Source organism: Dipodomys ordii, unplaced genomic scaffold, assembly GCF_000151885.1.
Source record: "Dipodomys ordii isolate 6190 unplaced genomic scaffold, Dord_2.0 Scaffold5, whole genome shotgun sequence".
In the NCBI taxonomy this organism is placed as follows: domain Eukaryota; kingdom Metazoa; phylum Chordata; class Mammalia; order Rodentia; family Heteromyidae; genus Dipodomys; species Dipodomys ordii.
Window position 1 is genome coordinate 23,695,627 of NW_012267221.1, and position 20,475 is coordinate 23,716,101.

At 35.4% G+C, this 20,475-nt stretch overlaps 1 protein-coding gene across 1 annotated transcript in view; it reads right to left on the minus strand.

Annotated features, from left to right (window-relative positions):
- Positions 1-3,872: 3,872 nt before the first annotated feature.
- Sp3 (Sp3 transcription factor) overlaps positions 3,873-20,475 on the minus strand; it is a 57,590-nt gene continuing 40,987 nt past the window's right edge. The window contains exons 4-6 of the mRNA XM_013029207.1: positions 17,045-17,237; positions 11,014-11,210; positions 3,873-5,595 (exon numbers count right to left, since the gene is read on the minus strand). Of these exons, the coding sequence (XP_012884661.1) occupies positions 5,279-5,595; positions 11,014-11,210; positions 17,045-17,237 (707 nt within the window). The 3' untranslated portion in view covers positions 3,873-5,278. The remainder of the gene's footprint in view (positions 5,596-11,013; positions 11,211-17,044; positions 17,238-20,475) is intronic.

Genomic DNA, 20,475 nt, shown 5'->3' on the forward strand with positions numbered 1-20,475 from the left:
CACACACTTGTATAGTTGGGGTCTTAAGACATTGGAGAATAAGTGGCCTTTAACAGCCTTTTCTAATCTTCAACCACCAAACACTAAATTTTACCTTTCCAAAAACAGGCCTAGATTCTTGGGCTGACTTTTAGAAATGCTAAAACAGCACTCTACATAGGGATGATTCGATGACCTTCCCTTTCCCCCAACCTTTCTGATGGAATAGTCAACTTCAGAAGCACCAACTTAAGATTGCAAATATCATCTTTCTATATTCTGCATTGAAAACAAGACCTCATTTTGAAGGAGAAAAAATTAATGCATTAACACTGATCAAAAAATGAAAATAAAAACATTGGTTCTTTCACGACAGGAAAAAAAAAAGTATCTCCAGTTTAGGAAGAATGTTGAGTAGGGACAAGAGAGTAAGGGAAGGAAATAGGGTAAAGGAAAAAGTAGTGGCAGCAGTAGATATTATTTACTGAGTAGCTACTGTAAACCCAGCACTTTGCTTAGTGCATTTTAATCCTCCTGTATGAACACTACAGTCATCCTTCATATGGATAAGAATTGGGTTTTAAGAAGGCACTCAACATCAGCCAGGTACCTGCAGTTCATCCTTTAACCCTACCTGCTCAAAAAGCTGAGATCTGGAATATCAGTTAAAAGCCAATATCAGCAGCAAATTTGAGACTCGTCTCCAAAATAGGCAGCAAAAAGCTGAAACAAAGGTATGACTCAAATGGCAGACTACTAGTCTACCAAAGCTAAGTGAGAGGCCCTGGTATCACCTATATGACATATAGTTTAGCATGGAATTTAGAAGTGAAAAGTTGGGTTGGAAAGAGTATAAAAATCTCCTTCTCAACACCATTTTAAAAACCAAAACCGTATCTCAAACACATAATAACAAATGATATAGTGTTAATTACAGCATATAATGAAGGTTGTTTTGGGGGCTTATTTTTTTTATGCTTTTTAAACTCAGGGAATTGTACTGGGTAAGCATTGATCTACTGCTTAAGTCTCTTCTCCAGCTCTTTGAAGTTTTAAATACTATGCTTTAAGGGCCAGCAATGCAGCTCTATGGCACAGTGCTTGTCTAGTATGCACAAGGCCCTGTGCATCACATCCAATACCTCAAAACAAATGCTTTAAAATACATTTGTGTCATGAGGGACTATTGTATAACATCAAGCAAAAATGAGTTTTGTCACTACCTTGACACTTTTGAGTCTTCCTGCCACTGATGCTAACAGTTCCTGAAGTGTAATTGTTTCCCATGTTTAGTCCTTAGTTCAGATTCCCAATATTCAAAAACTCTGGACTTGAAGAAACTGAGCTTTTCTGTGAAGCCCCATGACACCAAGACAAGGAATCTGATAAAATTACCTTCTTCCACACAACCCTCACAAATCCCTTATTGTCTACCAATACTATTTCTAATGCCTAATTTTCTCAGACATCCCACACAGAACTCTTCCCTTCTTTCTCCAGCAGTTGGTATCTGTGATTATTACTATCACATATTTGATTACATGCAAATTTTTATAAACAAGGCAAGAATCATCTTCAACAATAAAGTTCACTAAAAGTATCAAATTCTGTTCCAAATAAACTGATTTGTTTTGTGCTCAGTCACACAAGACTTAGTACTCAGAATGGTGAGGTTAGAGGTGGGTTTATCAGAGACACTGAAGAGGCACACAAACACACACACACAATTCTATAGAAGGAAAAAATGTGATTAGGTATGTTTGGACTTTTTAAAGTGCCACTTCACCACATCCCCCAGTCCTTTTTATTTTCATTATTTTTGAATAAGGTCTCTCTGGTCTTTGGCTTGGTCCAGGCTGGACTGGAACCTTTTGCTTCCTACCTAGCTGGACCCACTCATGTATTTCAGTGCTCAGCTATGGCTGAGATTGCAAGTGTGTGCCACATATCTGGGCTTTCAAAGTGCTTCCCAGCATTTTCCCAACATTGGATTTTCACAGTATGTCATTCATTGTTATCATACCTGCATTTTAAAATGCATGAAGTATTTTCACTATCCTCCAGGTCAGTTATTTAGATGGCAACTGTGCAATAGATATATTTTTTTTAAAAAGTTTGTGTTTTTTGGCAACTTAATCACTTTTTAAAATCATTAAGTATACATCTACATAAGACAAACTGTTCTTTGAGTCTTCAACTCTGGACCTGGGCCTTGCCCATCAACTCTTTTTGCTCAAGGCTAGAGCTCTACCACTTTGATCCACAGTGCCACTTCTGATTTTCTGATGACTAAGTTGAGATGAGTATCACAGATTTTCCTGCCTAGTCTGGCTCTGACCCTCAATTCTCAGATCTCAGCCTCCCAAGAAGCTAGGATTACAGGTGAGTGACCAGCCACCTGCCTGGCTTAGATGAATTTTTCTTTTCTTTTTCGGGGGGGGGGGGGGGGGGGAGTCCGGTCATGGGGCCTGAACTCTGGGCCTGGGCACTATCCCTCAGCTCTTCAGCTCAAGGCTAGCGCTCTACCACTTGAGCCACAGTGCCACTTCAGGCTTTTTTTCTTTTGCTTATGTGGTGCTGAGGAATCGAACCCAGGGCCTCATGCATGCAAGGCAAGTGCTTTACCACTGAGCTACCTTCCCAGCCCTCAGATGAATTTTTCTTAAGTGACATTTTCCTTGAGGCATAGAGGATGGCCTCTACTTGATGAAACAGTAATTACCTGCTTATGAATATTACTGGTAATGCAGTAACTCTAGCCATCACAAAAACAGACAAAACTATTAAATGGTGTACAATGAAAAATACTAATTCATATACACCTACACAGATTTCATTCCTAGGAAAAAACTGACTTCAGAGTAATTATTCAAATATTATTCAACCTTTTAAAAACATAGAAATAGAAATATTTAAAACAGCTTAGACTTAAGGTTTAATGCTTCAACTTAAGTAAGTGATCTAACATTCACTAACATGTTCCTAGTACAATATATTCTATTCTCTAATACATTCACAAAATCTAAAAAGTTAATTTCATGACTATATAGTTCATTGCATTCTCTAAACTATGATAATAAATTCCTGGGATCAAAAGTATGCTATAAACAGTGTAACTTTTCGGTATTACTCAAAACAATCTATTACTCTAAAAGGATTATCTTCTGCTACAAGTGAACAACTTCATGCAATTCTTTCTGCAATCTTAAATTAAAAAAAAAATTAAGAATTACCTAAGGGAATTTTAAGATTCAAATCCTAATCCTGATAACTTCAAAATCATACATTCCATTAATCCATTTCTTTAATTCCAAGAAATGCATCCACTTCCATACAACAAACTTAAGTCTTACTCTTAGAAAACTTCCTGTCTATAGGAACACATGGAGTGGACATATACATGTACTACGCTGGGACTAGTAACAGACAATATACCACCACTACATGTGTGGAAAAAGAGCAACTTGCTATTTTTCTCCTTCCTTCTTACCCTGCCTTTACCATTAGACAAATACCATATATATTCCTACCTGCCATGTTTATCAAAGCTTATTTTAAGACTGTTAGAAGTACTTACATAAATTCAGGTTTATGATCAATCAAAATGCTTTATGGTACTTTAAAAGAAAAAGCAATAATGTTTGCTAGATACTATTGATAAAATTGTTATGAATCAATATAAAAAGGAATTAACATGTTTTAAGTTATACTTAATAAATTCATTTTTAAATGAAAAGTAAAATTGCCAGTACCTCTACATATCTCATTTTAAATAGACTTGTTTAAAATTTTAGTGTCTGAAATCAAGACTCTGAAAAGGCTTTAAGAAAAAGAAACCCGATTTTCTTGCCCATATCACTGAAATACTGTAAATACATAGGAATACAACAAACTCAAAAGAAAAAAAAATAGTGTTTTATTAACTACCACACTGTTATAATACACTTTAAACGTACAATAAGGTAGCCTTTAAATTTGAGGTGGTCTTAAACAAATGAACAGAATTCCAAATTTCTGAAATAGGTGAACTGCTGCAGTTATAGGTAGGTATACATTTAGGAAAATTGTATAGCTCTTACAAGACCAGCAATGTAACTTTATTTTGTACACTTTTAATTGAAAATATAAACAATAATTAAAAAATAAAAAGAAAATATAGCGTAATAAAAAACATACCTTTCTCAATTAATGTATTGGATACATATAAATTTTAAGGGAACAAGCAAAAAAAAAGGAAAATGGTTGATATTTAAGTGCAGACTGACTACCTAGACAAAAAAAAGGCTTAAAAAATATCATAAAACCTCTAGTTTTCTATGACTAATATCCATATGTTTGGAGTATCGTCACTATGGAAGTGATTTTGTTATGTGTTGCATATGTTATACTTCACTGGTAATTTACATGATGGCTTTTAAGGCCCTGGCAGACATGGTTTTTGGAAACAAGATTGGATTAAAAAAATCACTGCTAAGACGCAATACACCTCATTTTTGGTCCTCCAATATTCAAGAAAAGGGATAATTCACTTAACATTTCCTTACCACCCAAATGCCTCAACCTATACATTTGAAAGTTTTTTAAACATTGGTTATATTGCCCAACTTCATTATTGAAAGAATATTAAACAAGACATTATTTTGGCAAATTAAATCTTAAACATGGCTTTTCAACAGGATTTAAAAGGTGACTATCCCTAGAGTTCCATGTTAAAATGTAGTTTTCAAAATCTTACAAGAGTAATGCTTAAAATATTGTACATAGTTAACCTAATTAAAATAATTAGCTTCAAAATGACAAATTGATAAGCTAAGTAAAGCCTACACTATGTAACATTTGCTTGGAAACTTGATTTGTCAGTTATGCATAATAAAAATTCCAGTCATCAAGAAAATTACAAAATTTTTTATCATAACATGATTTCTTTCACCCATCAACTTTTTATCTTACAATAGATAAATACCAACATGTTCTCATTTTTACACTAAACCACACAGGATTGATGCATTTGGTTAGACTACCATTCGCATTGTTAAATTCAATTTTCTCTTTATATAACTTGGTAAAATTTCATTTCTTCTAGATTCCAAAAGTACCTACAAAACCCATGCAATTTTACCATTTTTAATATACTATGGAATATCATACAAAGTAAGGCATTTCAGTGTCATGTATAACCAAGTTACTGTCAATCCAAAAATTTTTGCACATCAATAAAAAGATATCTAAGAACTTAGGAACAATATTCTTCTCACTACTGTATAAAAATAACCACAATGAATAAGTATTTGTGTAATATTTACTCCATTGTCTCATTTCCAGAAACTGTGACAAGTTGTAAAGGTATTTCAGTGTTGGTAAGGATATCTTGATTGCTGGTGGCAGAAGTATTAACAGTTCCTATCCCTGAAACAGAACCTTGTTGAATATTTGCAAGGATAAGTGTTGTTCCTCCTGTAGTAATCAAAGTATCATCTCTTCCAGCTTCCACAGATGCCAGCACTGTACTGCTAGAATGAATAACTTTTTTATTCTGATGTGTTTTAATATGTTTGGCAAGGTGGTCACTTCTCATAAAGCGTTTTGAACATTCTGGACAAACAAATTTCTTCTCACCTGTTAAAAAACAGAAAACAAGCCAACATTAACAACTGAGGGGCAGGGACCTACAATTAAAACTGCATGTTTTTTCTTTTAATTTTTTTTTTTGGGGGGGGTCCAGTCGTGGGGCCTGAACTCTGGGCCTGGGCGCTGTCCCTCAGCTCTTCAGCTCAAGGCTAGCACTCTACCACTTAAGCCACAGCGCCACTTCTGGCTTTTTTCTTTTTGCTTATGTGGTGCTGAGGAATCGAACCCAGGGCCTCAGGCATGCAAGGCAAGCGTTCTACCACTGAGCCACCTTTCCAGCCCCCAAACCACATGTTTCATTAGCTGCTCCCTTCAAGTTTTCTCTAACAAAATAGTTTTCTTCAAAATGTCTCATTTTTACTTTTTGATGAAAAAAAATCCTTACATATATACTATGACATACTAATTTCCAAATAAGACTTTACTATTTCATGCTAAATTTGGTTTGAAACTTCCATTAAAAGATACCAGTAAAATAGGCACAGGAAGGAACTTCCTGAACAGAGTCCCAGGGTCACAACAAATTGGAGAGAGACTCGACAAATGGGACTACCTTAAAATAAAAAGCTTCTGCACAGATAAAGCTATCGCAACCAAGCTAGAAAGACAACCAACTAATTGGGAAAAAATATTTACCAGCAATATATCAGACAAGGGGTTAACATCCTGTATATACAGGGAACTCAAGAAACTAATCCCTCCCAAACCTAACAAACCAATTACTAAATGAGCAAGGGAACTAAAGAGGGACTTCTCAGATGAAGAAATAAAAATGGCAAGAAACACATGAGGAAATGTTCATCATCCCTGGTTGTGAAGGAAATGCAAATAAAGACAACCCTGAGATACCACCTTACCCCAGTCAGAATGTCCCACATCCACAAATCAGCCAACGACAAATGCTGGAGGGGATGTGGAGAAAGAGGAACCCTATTACACTGCTGGTGGGAATGTACACTTATACAACCACTTTGGAAAGCAGTCTGGAGGGTCCTCAGAAAGCTAAAGATTGACCTCCCTTACGACCCAGTCATACCACTTCTAGGCATCTACCCTGAACAACAAAGACCCAATATACTAGGACACATGCACCTCCATGTTTATTGCAGCACTGTTCACAATAGCTAGGATATGGAAACAACCCAGATGCCCCACCACAGATGAATAGATCCAAAAATTGTGGTATCTATACACAATGGAATATTATGCAGCCATTAGAAAGGACAAAATAATGGCATTTTCAGGGAAATGGATGGAGCTAGAAGAAATCATGTTGAGCGAGGTAAGCCAAGAGCAAAGAGACAAACGGTACATGGTCTCCCTGATAAGTGGATGTTAAATCCAAAATGTTAGGTGATACAACAAAATTAACAGGACTTAAGAAACAAAGAACTTCCACTCATCTGGTCAAACCACTACTAAATATCCCCATGCTGCTGATCACATGTATGGTGTATACGTGTACACCGTTATATGTTATAGACCGTGATAGACAATTTGCTCTAGGAAAGTTAGAATGAGCTTGTGACTTTAAATGAGCATCATTATTCCACAATACTGTGAAATTTGGGAAATTATGTAATCATGTAATCACAATGAAAAAAAAAAAAAGGCACCAGAAAACTAGAAGTGGCGTGATGGCTCAAGTGGTAGAACATGAGCCTTGAGCTGAATTGTTCAGGGACAGCTCCCAGGCCTAGAGCTCAAGCCCCACGAGAGAGAGAGAGAGAGAGAGAGAGAGAGAGAGAGAGAGAGAGAGAGAGAGAGAGATATCTTTCATGTGATTGTTTCTAACATATTTATAAGATTATGTCTTTGTTGCCTTGTATGTTCCTCTCCCATGGTACAACCCCTGCTTTCACTATATATGATGTTGGTATATGTGGAGGGGAAGGGAAAAAACAAATTGTTAAAACAGGGATACAGGAGGACCCATTGCAACAATGAGATGTACAAGTCATTATATCGAAAAACGAACTTTACAACTTTGCTGGGGGGGATGGGAGGGGGGAGGATATGAAGGGATGGGAAGGGGAAACAAAGCAGGAGGTTACAATGCTTGATAAGAAATGTGCTCATTATCTTACCCACGTAATTGTAACCCCTCTGTACAGTAATTTCACAATAAAAATATATTTTAAAAAAAGATACCAGTTACAGCCAGTTGCTGGTGGCTCACACCTGTAATCCTAGCTACTCAGGAAGCTGAGATCTGGGGATCACAGTTCAAAGCCAGCCGGGGCAGGAAAGTCTGTGAGACTCATCTCCAATTAGCCACCAGAAAACCGGAAGGGGTGCTGTGGCTCAAGTGATAGCCTTGAGCTCAAGAGCTCAGTTACAGTGCCCAGACCCTGCATTCAAGCCCCATCAGAGACAGAGAGAAGGGGGGGGGGGATATCAGTTAGGACCCCTGCTCAAACACTTCTTCCCATAATGCCCAATAAAGATCTAGGGTGGAGCATGCACAAACCATCAATCACACAAAACTCAAGGAAGGAGACAAGGGAGGAAGCCTGTACTATTTAAAAAAAAAAAAAAAAAACTACCCTCAGAAAAGACTTCTCCCTCAAAGAAGGCTCCATTCCAAACAATTTCACTTTCAAAGAAATTTGTTTTATCTGCTTTAAAAAAAAAGATATGAGATTAAAAACTATCTGTAACATACATCCATTTGTCTGTCTCTATCTCCTGCCCTCCCTCCCTCCTTCCCTTCAGTTACTGGGTTTTAACTCAGGGCCTGGGTGCTGGTACTGTCTCTTAGGTTTTCCACTCAAAGCTAGGGCTCTAGCACTTGAGTCACAGCTCCACTTTCAGCTTTTTGGGGTGGCTAATTGGAGATAAGAGTCTCACAGAGATTTCTGTCTAGGCTGGCTTTGAATCATGATCCTCAGATCTCAGTCTCCTGAGTAGCTAGAATTATTAGGCATAAGACATCATCACACTGCTTGTAACACCTCTTTAAAGTCTAAAGTACATTCTTTAAGCAATATGTCATATTCATAATACTGAACTTTTAACTCTTCAAATATAAATTCAAGTAATGACAGAGTATTTACAGATTTAAGTAAAGACAAACTCCAGAGGTTCTATAAGATTAGTTCCAACAATGTAAACTTAGGCATGTTGATGTTTTGATAACCCAAATGAGTACTGGACTTGGTTATTTAGTTGAAATCAGGATGCCAAGTCATCTTCATTATTCTTGGAACTAATCTTATTAAACCTCCTGAGCATATGTCTTTGTTTTCACCTATAGATATTCATTCATTACTACCTGAATTCACAGTCTAAAAAACTGCAAGTATGGTACCAACCTTTCTGGTAGGCAAATACTCTTCCTCCTGAGCCACAGCCTATCTCACATTTTTAAAAATGAGACTGAGGGCTGGGAATGTGACTTAATGGTATAGAGTGCTTGCCTACAATGCATGAAGCTCTGGATTTGATTCCTCGGTACCACATAAACAACAAAGGCTGCAAATGGCATGTGGCTCAAGTGGTAGAGCACTAGCCTTGAGCAAAAGAAACTCAAAGATAATACTCAGGCCTGGAGTTCAAGACCCAGGACTGGCAAAAGAAAAGAAAGAAAAGAAAAGAAAAGAAAAGGAGACTGAACTTATTATGTCTAAGACCTACTATGCAAGAGCACTATTCAAGTGAAGGCAAAAGGCCAACTTAAATCCAGAGAACTATCAAGAATCCTAAGGAACATTTTTTACCTCAGGAAGTTTACTCTATTTTAGGAAGGTTTGAGTAAGCCCTCCTACCTGACCCACTGACATCCTAGTTTTACCATCTCCAATCAATCAATGTCAGAATCATTTTTCTAAGACATACAATTTTATTACATTACAGAATTTTACTTTTGTACCAAATGGTATGAGATTCTAAGGCTAATTTACAGATTACCAATAGCTTAGAGGTTTCTGGGCCTAATTTACAAATTATCTCTACAATATGCCTGAGTCCTATTTAGCAGGGCTATGTATATCTCACTTTTTGTTCATGTCACTGCCATCACAAAATGGCCTCCCATTTCTATCAACATACCACCATTCCCAACATTCTTTTGGAACATCAGTTTTAAACAATGCTCAATTAAAAAAAAAATGACCACGATCAAATAAGATTGGGAATTCTTATATTCTAGACTTATAAAGATGTATGCATGTAATGTGTGAAAGCCCTAAAAAATGCTGTTTACAGACACCTCCTTTAATCCAGTACTCATTTGGGTTTATAGAGTAACTCACACTTACCTGACTAGAGTCTCTGTCCCCCTCTCTCTTACATATTCCCTTAGGGAGTAGAGGGAGAACCTGGGCCTAAGTTTGACTCCATGCCTTTTCCACTCACAGCTGACACTCTACCGCTAGAACTATACCTCCACTTCTGGCTTTTTGCTAATGAATTAGATAAGAATCTCTTTGTCTGCCCAGGGTGGCTTCAAATTGTGATTTCAAATCTCAGCCCCCTGAGTAGATAGTATTACAAGTGATCAGCATATTATTCTTTTTTATACCCTACTGATCAAACTGTACTGAGAATTCTGTTAGAAGGCCTTACCTTCCAGTTCACTACCCAAGATGCCTTATTATTCCAAGCAATATTATCTCCTAGATCTAAATAAAAGTACATTTTGTACAACATAATTTGTAACACAAAATCTTTTTATTATCCAGTTTCTTATTGTTGGTTTTCAAGAAGTTAATCTCATCTGTCTAGCTACCTGATAAAATGGGAAGAACTAAACTAGTAGAGTGTCTAGTACTGTTCCATACTCTATAAAATAGTTGTGCAATATTTAAAGTCAAACTAAGAGGTATGAAACAGTATCAGATACAATTTATTTGGTTAACCTAATTAAGAACTTGAACTGAAATACAGATACGGGAGACCTCAAAATCCATGTTGTTCTCTATTTCATCATGCTTTTTTTTCAATGTTGAACATAAATGTATGAGCACTTTGATCACTTCACTTTACATGTTGTTGAACATAAACATATGAGCACTTTGATCACTTCACTTTACATGTTAAAAGGAGAAAACTATCATCAAATTATATTAGGTTAGATTCAGTTTGGTTATATAACACTGGGTAAAAATAATGAAAAGTGTAATGTTGACAACAACAATGCTTCCATGAAATGTCTTTCCTTTATAGATACTACAAATAGAAAAGATGAAATACCAAAATTTATCAGGACTATGCTTTGTGTTATGGTAGAAAAAAAGAATAGGATGGATCAAAGTAAAAGCAATTTAAAATGTAAGCAAAATAAACAGATGGACAGAGTCACAAATGACCACACACATGTACACATAAGGCCCCAAACTTAATCTCTAGCACCCACCAAAAATAAATAAATACAAGAAAACAAATCAACATAAAAGTGTTAGTAACCTGTATGGGTTCTTCGGTGCCTCTGCAATTCATCACTTCGAGTAAATCTTTTACCACAGAACATCCAGTTGCATATAAAAGGGCGCTCTCCAGAATGCCAACGCAGATGCGCTCTCAGATGTGAGGTTTTTCCATAGACTTTACCACATCCTGGTATGTGACAAATGTGTTGCTTCTTTTTCCCAAGATTGGTACCTCTAAAAAACACACAAAGAATATACACTTACATAAAAGTATTCAAATGGACATTGCTTATATATTCAAACACAACATATCACCATGACGTCCATCAGAAATCAAGGTCATTTTAAGTCTATTTATAAGAAAATTTATTTCAAGCATGTAAGTTTTACCCCAGAATTAATTTTACCCCAGAATTAGTGATTGCTGTCCAGCTTTATATGCTTAAGAATTATATAATTTAAAGGACATTTGAAACAAAAAATGTATAATGAAGTTATTTACTTTTCCATCAGAACCATTCACAAATACTATGTAAAGAACCAATTCAACTTAAGTTAATAGTAGGACAAGTCTTTATTCAAAGTCGTGTCAGATAATTGTAAAATTTATAACGCAAAGAGGATATATATGCATATATTCATATACGTATTCATATATATACATAGCTGTCTGCAGGTACAATTAAAAGGTAGGCCCAACAGCTTAAACAGACTTTAACATGATGGAAGCATATTCACTCAAATATTTAAGTAATTATATACTGAATATATACTGACTCGGGAGATTTTTATGTTTTCAATCTAATTAGATGGTCTTAATCTTTAGCATTCCACAAACAAATATAAATCATAATGATTTTGACATTATCTTTACAGTTAAAATACACCTGCAAATCTTACAAATATATCCAGAATTTTGCACAAACAGATATAACAAATACCATTTTTTCCACATGGCAAAATTTGACATTGCATTTAAGTATTTGATACAGAGAATTTGAGACATGCTTAGATGGGTGAACAGAGGCATCTTAGCCTAAGCAAGAAGAAAATGTTTTTTATTCCCAAGGTGATATTTGAAAATTATATACTTTAAAAAAAAGACACTATTTTTCAGTCAGCTTCTAAATTTTTCCCCAAAAAAGCACTGCTTCTTTAAAAAATAAAAATTATGTTACTGATTTAAAGTTTTCTAAAAACATGGCATTTTGAACACAATTACAAAATCACATTGCATAAATTTACAATGTTTCTTACATCTAACCCCCACCCCAAATGCCTTCCACCCCCAATCTCTCAGTCAAGATGGAGCCTATAAACGTTGCACAGCTTCTAAATCTTTCTGTATATAATACACCTGTTTTCCAAATTTTACTAAAAAAATGCATATTCCCCCACATTATATTTCAATGTACTCACACTCAGTAGCATGTGAAATTGCCATAGGACAAACAGTGCTAAACGGTGCAGTGCTGGCTGTTAGATGCCATAGGTGTTCTGAACAGGGAGACATCAATGTGGACTCCAGTAGTTAGAGAAGGCTTCGTGGAGGAGGTGGGTAGAATTTAGATAGAAAGGAGGGAAGGCATTCCAGGCAGAGGAATAGCATAAGTAAAGACAAGGAGGAGTCATGCTGTTGTCTCAAGGGCAAGGATGTCATAATCTAACACAATTCACTAATTTCTGCTCCAGTCCACCCCCAATTTCCATAAGTCTCTTCAAAGAGCAAAGTTGAGTAAAACAGGTATTTCTGGCTCACATGTAATGCCAAAGTCTTGTTTCCATTTAATTTAGCTTCTAAAACTTTGCTTTAATCTTGAGTGGTCTCAAGAAAAGAGCAATATTTGTGGCTACAAGTGTACAAATCAATTTTACATATTGCGTTCACCATAGCAATTTCACAAGAAACCCAATTCAGTTCACTCATAGGCTCAATAACTTCTTGCCTCACCTCTAAGGTTACCACCAACAGGTGAATCAATATGCTTTCTTAACCTCAAAAGTGCTCTTGCACAACAAACCCTAGCAAAAATTAGCTCAAATATAAGACTGTAACAAATTAACAGCAACAGATCACAAACCTGTGTCCTCAAAGGACCAAGAAGCTTCTAGAGAAAGGTATTTTCAATTTAATCATGTAAACAAAAAGGAAGGTAATAGCAGTGAGAAATATTCATTGAAAATGGGATGTACATCAAAGAAAAACATAGGGTTGTACACAAATACTATATAAAGAACACCTACTTAAAAAGGAAATCCAATTCAAGACAAGATATAGACATGCTAAGAACTGAAGTCAATTTCTCAAAAAACTTCAGGCAAAAGATTTAATCATGTTTTCTTCTTGATTTAACAAATAATCACACCACTAATGCCTATTATATAAACTAAAAAAAAAAAAAAAACTAATCATTTTAACTTTCTATTTCTGAGTTCCTAACCAGGTCCCAATAATTTAGGAATGACAAAATAAGTGACAAAGAATAAATAAAACTAAATTCTGGGTAGAGAAGAAAAGATAATAAAATCCAGACTCTTGCTTAAAATGCAAGGAGCAAGATATAAAATAAAATTCTGATAAAACAGATTTTACATAGTAGTTTACAAAATATGGATTAATCCACATAAACCCTACAAAAGCTAATGCCTTTAGATTTATTTTACTTTCTATCATTTCTACTGCTACAGTATAGTCTGAAGGTTGTTTCTCCTTAGTAAATACTGACTTAAATGAACAGTTAATGAACAGTTAATATTTTCTTTAACATCTTCTCTAAAAGCCAGAAAGAGTATTATAGACATGAATAAAATTAGTTCCCTGAAAATGGTATCATTCCTATGTGTGTTAAGAACATGGTTAAAGTAAAAAGGCCAAAAGTAAGCAGGCCGAGATTATATTTTTTAAAAATCTAAATGTCATCTCTCTCCATCTTTGCCTAATACTGGAATGTTTTTTATTTCCTATATATGTCAATGCTTCTAAATTAGTTGCAAAAACTGTGATTTATAACAGTGTCCCTTCCCTACTGTACAAACCAGCTGCTCAAATGAGCTCTAAGAAACAGTATTATATTTTATTAAGATCCTTACTTTTACCCAGGCAAGGTGACTGACACCTGTAATGCTAGCTACCTGGAAGGCTGAGATTAGGAGGATCATGGTTTTAAGCCAGTCTGGGGGAAAAAAATCTGAGAGACCTTTTGTCAACCAACAATGGCATTTGTCTGTCATCCCAGACACCTAGAAAGCATAAAAAGGAGGCTCATAGTTCAGGCTGGCCCAGGCAAAAAAGATAAGGTATTAAAAAAAAATTAATGAAAGCTAAAAGGGTTGGAGACATGGCACAAGTAGAATACTTGTGTACCAAGCAGACTCAGACTTCAAATCCCATTACCATCCCCCCAAAACTTATCTCCTTTATTACATAGAATATTTTTATTCTAACTTTATTAGAATAAGCTATTTTTAAAAGAAAGTTCTAAAGAAAAAACAGTATTTTTTCTGATTCTTAGGATAGAGATAATTTTTTTTTTAAACATAGATCCTTCTGTGACTTAGATGGGTCTTGAACTCAAGATCCTACTGCCTCTACCTCTCAAGTATTAAAATTAACACATCTGTGCCAACATACCCAGGGAATCTAACGTTTGTTTTTAGGTTTTCCTTTCAGAGACTCAAATCTATCACTGAGTTATGTTCCCAAGAGAAATTACTTTTAATAGTATGATAATAAGGCATACAATAAAAGGAAAACTGACCAACTTGAAAATGTTATGTTAAAAATGTTTGTAAACTCTTAAGTGATAGAATTCCTTTACTGATATAAAAACACATTTTTTCATATCACTGAGATAAACTTGAAGACAATATAAAACTGGGAAAAATCTGCACATAAGACATTAACAAAGAAATTAACATATTCACAAAAGACAAATAAATAAAAAATTAAATGATAAAACAGTATACCAAAATTACGTTGAACCTTACCAAGTAATTTTAAAATACACTAAACAGTAGGGTGCTGGTGGCTGACCCCTGTAATCTAGCTACTCAGGGGGCTGAGATCTGAGGATTGCAGTTCAAAGCTAGCCCAGGCAGCAAAGTCTGTAAGACTCTTATCTCCAATTAACCCCCAAAACCAGAAGAGGAGCTGTGGCTCGAATAAAGTGGTAACATGCCACCCTTAAACACACAAGGACAGTGTAAAAATAAGTATACACTAAACAAAACATTGAGTTATAACCTCCTCACACCTTTTTTGCCTATCAAACTTCAAATGTTAAAAGAAAAAATGATGAAAATCCATAGATGATCAGCATATGGGAAAGCAGATACTCTGATACAGAAAGCAATATAACCTTTCTGCAGACAAATCCTTAGCAACTCCATGTCTGCCAAATGATACTGATGAGATAAGCAGACAAATGTGCAAGGATATACAATAATTCTAGTAAGTCTCCACCAAAGAGATAATTATGTCTCCATGCACAATAAAAATTACACTGCCAAAAGAAATGACAGACTAGACTTGGAAATATGATTACATAAATTTTCAAACCAAGGAAAGAAATGTTCACAGTGACAATAAGATGACTCTTCTACTTTAAAATACATGTAATGCCTGGAAAGATATATATAAAAATGTTATAGTAGTGACCATGAGGTGGGGTAGGAATTTGGTGTGTTTAAAAGTCATTCTTGTATAATCACTGTATTTCTAGAGGTATTAGATTTCAAACAAATATTAATGTTTTTATTTTAAACAAGAAGTAAAACAAAGGCCAGTCTCTGGCTTTCAATTAGATTTGACCTACATAACTAATTTATCTTAACAACTCCTCTAAAATGAGAGTAAGTTTCAGAAGAGTTGCTGCCTAGTCAAGTTCCAAATTTAAACAGCTGATGATAATAATTACAAATAATCTTAAGGATCAGATAGATGGCAAAAGCAGGTTTACTGGCAATTAGTACAGTATTTCTGGTTAAAACTCTTCCATAATTGAATCCAAATCTCAGTAGTGTGTGTTCTTCTAAGTGATTCAATCTATGTGTCTAGGTGTTACTCTGCAAACAGGAAATTCTTAATGTTAAAAGTTATTAGCTATTACTGCAAATTGTCTAGCCAATGTGAAAATCAGCAACTAAGACAAACTTAAAAGCAGTAAGATAATCATGCTTATCAACTGTGTATTTGCATATAATGCTTATATTGTTTATCATATTTAGTGTATGAGAATGCCTTCCACTGTGACCAGAGATTTGGTTAATCTGGCTTTAGAGTTCTCATTTTATTCAAAGGTGTTTCAGAAAGGTGAGTTATATAACTATTAAACTGTCTTGATGGAAATTTCGTATTGTCAACAATATTTTCCTATTTGTTCATTTGATGCTTTTCACTATAGACCTACCTTGCCTGATATTAACACTGCTGCCATTCGTTTTATCAACAGTTGCCTAATAATTTTTTTGTCACTTCTCATTGCCAACATTACTATGCAAAATTATTTGAGTTGTTTCTCATTAACACTGGGATAGATTTTGAGGTTTAAAAATATATATATAATCTCAGGAGAGTCTTGTAAGCTTAATTTGTCCACATTTAACATACTTACTGATCATTTTTAATTTATTCCTGTCACATTATTTCTCTGTACTTTCAAAAACAAGTTGCAATACTATAATGCCAATTTTTTTTGCTCTATCCTTGAAGATTTTCTCCCATTTCTCCATAAACTACACTTTTAAATAACTGCTATTCTCAAGTCAAGGTTTTTATCTTTATTTAGACAAAACCCATTGCTAATTTGCAAAACAGGCTGATTTTTGAAGTGGGCCTGTATAATTCCACATGTTTTATGATTTTGTTTTTTTTAAATAAAACACCCAATTTTAGTTTTAATAGGCATTTAGATCAGAAAGTAGAACTGCAAAATATTTTGTCTTCTAACTTCTGCCACACTCATACACACATACAAAGGGATCATGTAATAATTTCCCATGCAATACTTTAAAACATTAGAATATTACCTCTTCAAAAAAAATTAAAAGTATGGTTTATGTGTACATACCTCCCACCACCTTCTTTACAGTTGGGACAGGTACAAGCTACCCTCCGAAGTCTTTTTCCTTCTTGATGTTGTTGGTCCCCTTCTTCATCTACCACTTGTACTCTTAAGTGTGTAAGATCATTGGTATTCAATGTAGAATCACCACTGAGCTGCCACTCTTCAGGATCAGGTTCTTCTTCCTTGATCCTTATGTCTAAAGAAAAAAACAGAACAAAACAGATGAGAAGCAGCCCAATGGTTTTGAGAGATAACATAAATCTGAATCTCAAGTACTTATTATGTAAAAAAGTCATAGTATCACCTATTGTAGGGCGTATCATTATGGTTTCGTTCCTTCTGAAAACAATATTTAGGTTTTATTCTAAATAAAAGATTAAGCAAAAGAAGGAATTAAACCCTCTTTTGGCTAAGCAAGAGAGCTTACATTTTAAAGGACTCAGTAAGTGAAACTTCAATAATAGATGTTCAATTACTCAAGTACAATAACCAATACAGACTGGACGAAAGTCTAAGGCCTTTACTCTCTCACAATTACATCTATTCTATCTGTTGTACTAAAGGAAACTAAAGGAAAAGGGAAGTAACTTAAAAGTGTTACAAATGGAAGCTTTAATGTCAATTTTTATTAAAATATGTATAATGGCTACATTACTAAAGAAGGATACACAGACATGTAAGACACTTAATAATTTGAGTTTTATTGTAAACCAGACTCAGAAATTAAAAAATGAATATAGATATGGCAAGTATGAATATAGCAAGTTATACCAATTTCTCCACAAACATTTTTATTTACAAACCAATACTACATCATTTCCTAAATGAAACTAAGAACCAATCAACTAAGGGTTTTCTCACCCTAGAAACCTTAAAAAAAAAACAACAAAACAATTTAGAACACTGAATATAACCCTTTATGGTAAAACACCAATTCCTGCAATTTTTTCTTTATGGAACCTAATATACATTACTGAGGTATAGTTCGGTGGTAGAAGGTATGTGAGACCCTGGATTCAATCCCCAGCACTATGAAAAATAAAATACACTTAATAATGCCACAATTTACAATAAATAAAACTAGAAGATATAAATTGCCAAGTGGCTAACACTTGTGATCCTAGCTATTAGAGGTAGAGATTGGAAGGATAACAGTTCCATGCCAGCCTAGGCAAAAGATATTCATGAGATGCCCCCTTCCCCCATCTCAACAAATAAAAAGCCAAACATGGTGTTAAGTACCTATCATTCCAACCCCATGAGAAGCATAACTAAGAGACAGCAGTGCAGGTTGGTTGCCCAAATAAATAGTGAGACTCTTCAAAAAGCATAAAAAATAAGCCCAAATTTTCTCAAACACTTTAAAATTACCTTTGGTTTTTATCAGAATAACTACGGGGGGGGGGGGGGAGACATGGAATTCTTGCCTAGGCAGAAGGATGGTGACATCATTCAATTAGATAGAAATTACTAAGAAACTGACTAGAGAGGCATGAAATAAGCAGTAGAATCCCTAAGTTCAACTCCCCTTGTTCTGCCAAGAGGGAGGGAGGGAGGGAGGGAAGGCAGAAGGAAGAAGGGAAGAAAGGAGAGGAGGGAGGGGATCATCAAGAGGGAACCTTAAGAGTATGAGCTTTGGAAGATAATTTTGTGTCAGTATAGGTTCATCAAGTGTAACAAATTGATATGATAATAGGGGAGGCTATGCATGTAGGAGGGGATAAATGAGGCATTGCTCTACCTTCCATTCCATTCTATTAAATTAAGTGTTTAAATGGAGGAACTACAGGACCACTCTATGTTGACAGAAGAGTACTGAAGGCCTAACTCTGAGAAGGGTAATGCTAAGGTACAGAAAGAGGTCTGGGTTCCTGGGAATACTTCTTGATTTGGATAGTAGTTTTGTTTTTCTGCTATACACATGCTGCATTCATTTCCTGAATATTATGCTTCAGTGTAAGGAGAAGTTATTCTAAATAATCTTCAGATACTCTACAGATAACTCACAAATTGTTATGGCCAATTTATTTTATTATGACTTCATCTGTAGTTCCTTTTTATACAGAGACAAGACACCAAAAGCATAAATCTAGTCAGAAAGTCTGTAATTTTATATTCTAAACAAACATGTAAGTAGGTGTCATGTGTCAGTCATTATCCTAAACTCTACAAAGAAAGCATTTAAAGAGTAAAGGTCATGCCTTTATTTGGCTTACTTTTTAATTGGGAGGAGACAAACAAGTAATTACACAGCATTTGAAGTGTTTGGGGAATAAAAGAACTTGTTACTATTTTTTCTAGAATATTCAGAGATAGTTTTTGCCAACGTGGTGACATTTAACCTAAAGGAGAAAACATGGTCAAAACAGAAAGGAAAAACAAGCTGGATGCATGCTCATCATGTTCAGGGAAAAAGTAAGGAGGCCTGGGTAACAAGAGTAGAATGACTGTAAAAAAAGAAGAGTATTAAGATCAAAGACACACACAAAAAAGGGGGTGGCGTGCGGGCTAGGGCATCATACTAAATCATGAAAATTTTCAATATAATTTTGGAAGTCCTAGGCAGAGCAATAAGGCAAGAAAAAAGACATTAAAGGGATTCACATTTGCAGACAACATAATCTTATATCTAAAGGACCCAAAAAACTCCATCCCCAAAACCCTGGAGCTGATCAATAATTCTGGCAAAGCAGTAGGATACAAAATTAACCCACAAAAATCAATAGCCTTTTGTATACCAACAATGTACAAGTAGAGAGAGAGGGAAATCAGGAAAACAATTCCATTTGCAATAGCCTCAACAACAACAAAAACCAAACCAAGGAAGCCAAAGACCTTTATAGTAAAGACTACAAAAATCTGAAGAAATTGAGTATGACATCAAGAAATGTTAAGACATTCCACATTCATGGATAGGTAAAATATTGTGAAAAAGGCCATACTGCCAAAAGTGACCTACAAATTTAATGCAATCCCCATCAAAATCCCAATGACATTTTTTTGGTTGGTCGTGGGGCTTGAACTCTGGGCCTGGGCGTTGTCCCCCAGCTCTTCAGCTCAAGGCAAGCACTATACCGGTAACTTGAGCCACAGCGCCACTTCCTGTTTTCTGGTGGTTAACAGAGATAAGAGTCTCAAAGACTTTCCTGCCCAGGCTGGCTCTGAACCTCAATCCTCAGATCTCAGCCTCCTGAGTAACTAGGATTACAGGTGTGAGCCACCGGCGCCCGGCTCCAATGACATTCTTTAGAGAGAAAACAATCCAAAATGACAAAAGACCTCAAATAGCTAAAGCAATTCTAGCCAAAAAAAGCAATGCTGGGGTTATCATAATCCCAAACCTCAAGCACTACTACCAAGAGCTATAGTAACAAAAACAGCATGGTAAAAATAGACCTAACAATCAATGGAATTTCTGAGTCTTTTTAGTCCCA